At 38.5% G+C, this 9126-nt stretch overlaps 1 protein-coding gene across 1 annotated transcript in view; it reads left to right on the forward strand.

Moving 5' to 3' along the window:
• The window catches only part of LOC115763344 (sodium- and chloride-dependent GABA transporter ine), a 13829-nt gene continuing 4703 nt past the window's right edge, over positions 1 to 9126 (forward strand). The window contains exons 1-5 of the mRNA XM_030705856.1: positions 1 to 231; positions 2563 to 3628; positions 3688 to 3976; positions 7118 to 7296; positions 7886 to 8020. Coding sequence (XP_030561716.1) covers positions 2851 to 3628; positions 3688 to 3976; positions 7118 to 7296; positions 7886 to 8020 — 1381 coding nt within the window. The 5' untranslated portion in view covers positions 1 to 231; positions 2563 to 2850. The remainder of the gene's footprint in view (positions 232 to 2562; positions 3629 to 3687; positions 3977 to 7117; positions 7297 to 7885; positions 8021 to 9126) is intronic.

Below are 9126 nucleotides of genomic sequence, written 5' to 3' on the forward strand. Positions count from 1 at the left end.
GGCTAAACGGCTTACAGCTCTGGCGGCATTAAAGTTCGACGGCTTGACGATTGGAGAAACGTGGAGAAACGCTGGCAAACATAAATCGTGGATTTGGTGCGCTCATTAAAAACATGTTTGACACAGAAATGCGTGTTTTTGTAAAACTGCAAATAGTTTAAATTATTCAATTTGGCGAAAGGCGCATTCGGCCCACGCATTGCGTATGCGTAGCGATATCTGAGCCACCGGGTAATTGATATAGCAATCGCGTGCCAAGTGTTGATTATGCTATTACGATTATGAATTATGATTAAAATTGAAATAGAGCTTGGGCCATTGTTAGGGATGCCCACTGCAATGAGCGAAACTGAATTAAGCCAATTGCAAATAAAGTTCAATTTAAAGAACAAATAAAGTGCCACAAAATCAATGCAAATTTTTGATTATATTAATAAAATATTACAAAGCGAAGAAAATGATTTAAATAACCACTGTCATTATTACATTGACAATTATTGGTTGTTTTTGTGTTCGTGAAATTTTTTTGGCTGTTCGCGCGGATAATCAATGTCAGAAAGTGCAACAAAAAATTCAACAAATTTAATTTTTTATTTCATTGTTATTGTTTGTGTTTGCCGCTGATAAACAACAACTGAGAAAACACACAAAACGCGTACATAAAAACACGTTACGTTGTATAATGGCAAATTTTATATTTTTTTTCGCTTCCCTTGAATATTTGCTAAGTATGGACGCTGGTTTTAATTAACGCGAAAGCCGTTTGCTTAAAATGAGCCATTAAATATTTCATGAAATTATAAACTTTTATGTAGAATAGAATAACCGCAAAAAGTGTTCAGTAGATGCATTTTTAATATGTTAAAATAAATAATTTGGGAGCTTTCAATTCAATACGTTATATGAAAGGTATTGCCAGCTTATAAAGTGCCTAATCTAATCAGAACTTTATGGTAATATGGAGCTCAAGACCTGGGAATGCATTTCTTACCCATGCATCTTACCTTATAATTCGTTAAAAACAAAAAGAACACAGACAACTTTAAGGTGACGAAGTTAAAATACCCTTACAAACAATTATTAATAAATTGTGCGCGTGTTAACAACCATTTAACTGGTATAGTTGAAATTTTATTGATTTTCCCCAGCATTTCTGTCTCTTTAAGATAATCGTTAAAAATGAAATTTAAAATAGGTACACAATTTTCAAAACTTAGCTCATGCAATTCTCTGTAAGTCGCGCTCATTAAGAGCGTATAAAAATTTACATATCACATGGTCGGAAAATGGGGCTGTTCTATTACAATGAAGCCCCATAAAATGACATGTGCAATGCATACAAGTTACTTGTTGTCTGTAGTCGATAGTAGTATGTCGTTATAAGATGCGTAATTAATCATTTTGAACCCATTTCAATGACCTTTGCGCCCGCTCAAAGAGTCACTAGAGCATAGCGCCATCAGCATTGATCATCGCCAAGATCATGACATACTGCCGGAATTTATGAAAATTTTCTGAGCGGTGCGAGGTATATTTCAGCCAAAAATAAGCAAGACACTAACAGCCATAAAAAATGAAAGCCAACAATGAAATGTGGAGGGGGCTAACCTTTAAAGTGTAGCACAACCCGATAAGATACAGTTTTGTAAGTGAATTGCGAGTGACTTTGATGGGGTCTGAAGTGTGACTCGGTCAGATATGAGTGTTTATCTCTCTGTCACAATGATAAAATAAAAAGAAAACGAAGCACGGTACATGGAACATGTGCTTGTTTGTTTATATTTAAAATTCAAAAGTAAATAGCATGAGAAAAGTTAATGAATTGTTGAGACGAGATACAAAGCAAAGCGCAAAATTAATTATGAGCGATAATTTGTGCAGGTGTTTATCAAAAATTAAAGACCCAACAAAAGAAGATATTTTATATCCAAATACATACTTAAGAATTATATTGCACAGCTGGTAATATATGTAGGCATATAGCCGAATTTCTCAGCTTTTCAGGAATCTTAAAACAGTTTTGATTAATAATTAAAAATCTTAAGGTTTTTTAATATTTATTAACACAATTATATTTTGCAATATAATGTGATAGCAGATACAAACACATAAAATTTGGCAGTACAATGCATGATTAATGAAAAATCGGATTCGAGGGAGAAAAAAAATGCAAAACAAAGCTCAATCAGAAACATTTAATAAGTGCATAAAGATTTTGCTTAATAGTTATTTTTGTATTTTAAACAACGCACAAGGGGGATAAATCTCTTTAAAAGAAAGCACATACATATTTATCGATTTTAGAATTATCGAGATAGAAACTGAAGTCTCTAAATTTTAAAGTCTTCAGGATCATCGCGCTGATGCAGGCAAAGCAAAGATCGAAAGTTCTTGCAACATTTTTGATTGTGATCGACCCGATGTCAGTTAGATACAATTGCACAACATCCAAGTGTGATAAAATTTAAAATTAGATAGAGCATATAAAATACAGTGATAATAAACAAAAAGAAATATCATCTCTTGGTTTTCTCTTAATTTCATTTTATTATGATTTAAAAGCTTTAACGCGCACACAGCCACACAACAACAATCATAATAATAATGGCATTGTGATGTTCAAGGCTTTAATGTGATTTAAAAATATGACAACCGCAGCATCAGCAGTAGCGGCAGCAACAACAACAACAACAACGTACTTTATCAGCAACAAGTTTCGCGGCACCGGCTACAAATTATGAGCATTAAAATGATAAATACGCATATGAAAGCAGCATCAAATACAACAACAACAATAGCAGCCATAACAAACAAGTGCACACAACAACCACATAAGGCAAACATGATTTTATGATTGAGCCAACAATAGCAACAACAAAAATAAAACGAATTTCAGCAGCAGAGCAAGCAACACAGCAAAAGCAGCAACAGCCTAAGGCCAAAATGGCAGATAAAATTGCCCAAGATGCAAGCGCCAAGGCCCCAAAAGGCGAAGACCAGCCGCCATTGGCCAAGAGAGCCTCCTCACCCACTGCCCTTCATCTCGTGCCGAAGCGCACCACGGCAACAACTTTATCGCCGCTGCGGCTAAGTCAATTGTCGGACAGCGGCGCCGAGAGCTGCGGCGATGGGGACGAGCAGACGCGACTTATTCGCGGCCCTTCCGTGCGGCCACACAAATATATCATTATACCAGCCACGCCCGGCGCGCCGGTGACCTCGACGGCTGGAGCCCCACAGCTGCCATTTCGCCAGACAAGCTCCAGCACATCACTGGTGGCAATGGCAGCGGCAATGCACAAGCAGCCGCCACGTCAGCCCTCGGTCAAGTCGCGTCCCAACTCGGATGTCATACAGCCGGCGCAGCTGCAGCAGCAATTGCAACTGCAGCCGCTCCAACAGCCAGCGGCGTCCACATCAACGGTCACCTTTACCATTGACGATTACGATACAGCGGGTGGGAGTGCGGCTGCGGCTGCTCCAGTAATCCACCACACGCCCGCAACGCTGACCAGCACCACCACCACCACAATGGCTGGTCTTGATGCATTGGCCGTCTCCCCACTCAGCTATGATCTGCGCTCGCGCTTGGGCAGCCATCACAGCAGTATGCGCTCGGTGGTGTCAGGTGAGTTGAATTGTTGCTTCTATTGTTAGGTGGCTTTATTCTGTATGCCACGCCCACAGCATACCTGCCCGGCCTGAGCGACAGCAGTCACAATCTCGCCGGCAGCACGGCCGCAACAACCGGACTGCAGCCACCCAATCCGCTCTACATGCAGCCGCAGGCCTCGCTCAGCGGCAGTTCCTCCCACTTTCACGACCTGGCCAGCAATCAGATCTACTCGGATGTGACATCGGTGCGTTCGCTGGCCTCAATTGGCATTGGCTCCACCGACGGACGAAAGCTGGTCATACGACGCGTACCGACCACAGCTAATGAGCTGTTCGACATGGTCAATCCTCAAACGCCACCGTAAGTTCAACAATATAGATAACAGATTGGAGAACCTGTATCAACTCCCTGCCCTTAGGTTGGGTTCGTGAACTTAGTTTTCTGCCTTAGAAACATTGTCGAAACTTGCATTAAACGATAAAACATTTAATTAATCCCTGGGGTTCAAGTTGTACCAAGGGTCTGTTTTTCCTGCATTCCGAAATTAATGAGCTTGGGTTTCTGTTCGGCTATTTGTTTGACATCTGGCTTAGTTAAATGTTCGGTTCATTACAAAATAAAATAAGGGTTCCCCATATCGCAGATAATTTAGCCTAGCTAAGTCCTCAGCTTTGTGCTCAATAAAAGATAAAAGATCTTCCAGTTTCTAGTCTATTTAAACCATTTAAGCTAACATCGATCGGGTTTTCTTTCACACAATTTCTATTCCTTTCTCCATTAGTATTTCAAAAACGCGCCCCTTGACAAACCATTTGACACCCACATAAAACGCTTAAATATTCATCGCAAATTTTGGCACCATTCGACGCCGGAGCATAAAAGGCAAATGTTATCAGACCCAACCACACACACTCACACACACGCACACATATTTACGTGTTGGTAAACATACAATTTTAACACCATCTGTGCGTGGGGCACATGATGCCTTTGACATGAAACGTGAATAAGTTGGGACGGATCGCAGCTATTTTTAAGCAATGTTCCTTAACGAGATCAATAGATCTACATAAGTAGCCAAGTATAACTATTGACTCTTACAATTTACGCCTATCGCAGTGCTCAAACAGTTCCATTCGCAAGATTAGTCCCAAGCTCCAAGCGCCCGACAGTAGTCAGTTAAGCAGCGACCTACGATCGGTGCAGTTGTTCCATAGATCCGACTTAAAACGAATCCTTACCAAAGTGCATATCATCAATGGACGCATGGATAACGTGTAACAAGCTTAAATTATTAGCTCGCATATAGTCGCCTATATCCTGAGAGTACATTATAATAATTCAGCGAGATGCCCTATCGCAACGATCCGGATGCGCAGTCCTCCAAGCACTCGGAGCAGTCCTTTTTTCGCTTCAATCGCGTGGCCAAAGTGTAAGCGTAGCGCCCTCGTTCTTATGTAACCAATAAATCGTGCCATTTCATTTTGACCAAGTGCCAAGCTAATAGCTTTCAATTCAAATTTTGATGGCCCATTATGATTGTCGTGTTTGTTTTGGTCATTAGCGAAACGCCGCTGATTGAATATTAACGTTTATTTAATGGATAAGTAGCCTGTTCAAACTTGTGCTGACCATATAATTTATACAATTTATTTATGTTCACTGTATATCATGCAAATGCGGCACGTGTAAAAGACATTTTTTGCACCCTAAACCCATTGAAAATGGGCAAAAGGGCATTATGGTTTTGTGCAAATGTATGTAACAATTATATATATTTTTGATAAGAACGCCAAGCTAATCGGATCTAGCTATGTATATCCGTCTGTCTGTCTGTTCGTCCTGCCCAAAACGAATCTGTTTTTGACGATATCGCTCAGAATCGATATTGAAATCCAGTTTTCAATAACGGGAAACCTCTACTTTGATGTGTTGACCTTCTTATTACCTGCACAGGGTATATTTCACTTTTTGACGGCTATTTTTGAAATTTTCATGCCATATATATTCATTGAAATGTGCGTAAGAACAAAAGACTAAAACCGGGAAAAAACCAAATAGCGCAGCGTTTTTGTGTACATTAAAGAGCTGGAAGATTTGTAATGGGCTAAGGGAATTTACTGGTCGGACACTCCCGACTAGAGTAGTATTTCTCGTTTTAATAAGTTAAAATTAAAATCTTATATATTATTAACAAAATGAATGAGAAAAGATTAACTATATGGTCGGAACATTATGAAATGAATAATTGAAAAATCATGCAAATATCATGAAGAATAAAACTTCTGCCTTGGAAAAAAAATGTGTGTGACCAAAAGTGGTCCGATCTGAAGAACTTCAACAAAAAATGTACTGCGTCCAGCAAAAAGGCAATTCTATTTATATTTTCTTAAAGATAGCTTTAAAATGAAGAGATAAGTTTGCATAGAAACAGAAAAGCGGTCGAACAGATATGGCTACATGGGCACGGTTGTTTTGATGAATATATTTCTAGGATTACTTATACAATTTTATTTCTATATATATTTTTATACCCAGGTAAAGGAATATATATATATATATTCGTATGCAGTAGCAACAGCTGATATGCTTGTCCCCAATTTTCTTCTACCTCTTCTTGTTACAGGCAGTATACTATCTATGCCGAAATATGATCGAATCAACTATGGAAAATATTTTATTTTCTCCTGTAAACCATGCTAAAAATGGTCTTTCATGTTTAATTTTTCTTTGAATTTTGGTCAAGCCAATTACTATTGTGAATAGAAACAAAATGTTTAAATTGATTGGTTTTTTTATACTTCGTAGAAAAACTTATTGAAATTAGCATTTTATAAACATGCGACAGTTTGAATCACCCCAAAGCATCACCACAGAATAAACATTCACAGTCGAATTAGCAACGAATAAGTTAGACTTTAAAACCTGTTATTTAGCACTACCATCTTGTTTACTTATTTTTACAGTTTGCATAATGCATTAAATTCAAGGAGCTGTTATTATTTTCGTCTATGCAAAGCAACGTTACAATAAAATGTTTAACTGCGGTCAACTAAGTATCTTTAGCACTTTTATTATTCTTTGCAGTTTACATAATTCATAAAACTCAATTTGCACAACCGTACACCTCATCAAACCAGCCGTCCCCCAACATAAACAAACATCCCCATAATCTCTAATCATACCTCTAACAATGAACTGGCATTTGGCACCTCGGACAAAGCTATTGTTGCATTTGGCATGTGATTACTACAATTAAACTATTTGACGCACCAGAAATGTTGGATGGGGTCGTGTCGTGGCGATGGTCATGTAATCTGTGCGACTATACTGTCTGGGGTTCCGTTTGGTGCCGGGCCAGACAATGCCATCTCGTGCATTGGGCGAGTGTTGACAGCAATTAGATGCGGCTCGCTGACTAAAATGCAAATGACTATGAAAAGCGAAAAGCACCTCTTGATATGCCTATGTGTAAACTATGTGTATGCTTTGTATTTGCAGGCCGCTGGGCATCGATGACGATGACAGCTTCATGGACATGTCCGACGAGGCGGCCCATTTGAAGCCGCGCCAACAGCATTGGGCCAACAAAATGCAGTTTGTCTTGGCTTGCATCGGCTATTCGGTGGGCCTGGGCAATGTCTGGCGTTTTCCCTACATGTGCTACAAAAGCGGCGGCGGTAAGTGAAATTCCCCTGAAAGGCCCAATCAAATCTTAACGGAAGTCACAAGGGCGTGTGGAGCATTACGTCAAATACTTTGATTCCATGCGACAACTTTTAACGCGACGTTCGACGTGTGCCTTTGCGCTAGAAAGGAATTTTTATTTTTTTAAATTTTGTGCTTTATGCGACATTTCCGCTGTAAGCGCTACAAAGTCATAATTTAAAATTTGTTCAAGCTCAGCGCAAAAGTATGAAAGCCCGACGTAAATAAAGCGGTCACTGTCATCTGTACAGTATCTCGACTGTCCCACAATCCCCCACAGCCCCCCTTCAGTACGAAACACGCAAGCCACTTGGCGGCCTACGTCCATCTTCATTTACACGCTCTCACTCTCAGAAGCCAGAGGCCCCATTTACATTACACATAAGTATAATGAGCAACCCAACTGGCAACTGGAGAATATGTGACTGTTTGTCTTACACAATTTGCAATTGTTGATCTCAAATATTTATAATTAATTTAATTTGTTTATTTAGCTGTTCCATTTAGAGTCTCTTGAGTCTAATTTTTTCTTTTCCTTGATTATTCTATCGTCATTTGCAGGTGTGTTTTTAGTACCTTATTGCATAATACTCTTCATATGCAGCATACCCCTGCTGTTTATGGAGTTATCTGTGGGCCAATACACGGGCCGAGGTCCCATCGGAGCACTGGGCCAGCTATGCCCCTTATTTAAGGGTAAGTTCCAAACATAGTTAAGACAAAGCCAGAAGACCTTTGCAGTTTATTTTTTATAGTTTTAGCACTAAATAAAGGTCAGATACACTAAAGTATGTCCTATTTTCCTAATCAGTCAAAGCCAGTCATGTCAGTCTGATGTTAAAATTTCAGCTCTGTTTTTTTAGCCATCTTGAAACTTTGAAAGTAAAAACTATCAAATTAGCCAATTACATCTAAGCAATCATATATAAACATATACCCCTATCACAAAACAATCAGACATTTGCGGCCAAGGTTTGAATATTATATCGTACCTTGCCTGCAAGAGTATTTAGTGTTCGAAACCCGGAAGATATTAATTCATTCTTGCTTGAAATGATGGATTTTAGTTAAATACGTTTAGAAAGTAGCACCATAAACTATCCTTTCAAACTTTTTCGAAACGTTTAAAATGGATACAATATGCTATGATATAGTCGACTGATGTTTATAACATTTTGGGCATACATTTATACATGTAAACTAGTCACGATATCGTGAAAAACAAAAAAGTTGTTTTGAACTTGATTCTTAATCGACCGATCGTTACTAAGTAGCTATATGTTTTGTCTACAACAGAAAGACGGCAGATTTAAAACAGAGAAACATAGAAACAGATGGGCAAAAATGGTTAAATCGACTTGTCTGCTGCTATTGTTCAATAATATGTATGGAGTTAGAGATATCTCCTTCTGTTATGGTAAAATTATAATATTCTCTTCAAGGGTATAAAAAGAGCTTTAGTGATAATACATATTTATTAAAATAGTATTTAAAGGAAATGTAGTCAGCCGAAACAACGTTGTTTAAAATAATGATACTAATTTTGTAGACACCAATATTTTCTGATAGTTTTTAAGCCCTAGCATTTACGAGCTTTACTGTGCTCACATAAGGCAAATGTCTTCAAGAGAATTGAATCTCTCAATCTGCTGAAAAGTGTATTAAAAACAAAATCACAAAAACTTTGAATCTGCTGCGAAAAGCCTGTTTGTTTTGATTGCAAAATCTTACGTATGGGAAATTTTATGTCACAGACGTCGACTGACTGTCCCTTTTGTGGAGATATCTCAAACTTTTATGAA

The sequence above is a fragment of the Drosophila novamexicana genome, unplaced genomic scaffold, assembly GCF_003285875.2.
Source record: "Drosophila novamexicana strain 15010-1031.04,08,12 unplaced genomic scaffold, DnovRS2.1 tig00000739-arrow-arrow-pilon, whole genome shotgun sequence".
Lineage (NCBI taxonomy): Eukaryota > Metazoa > Arthropoda > Insecta > Diptera > Drosophilidae > Drosophila > Drosophila novamexicana.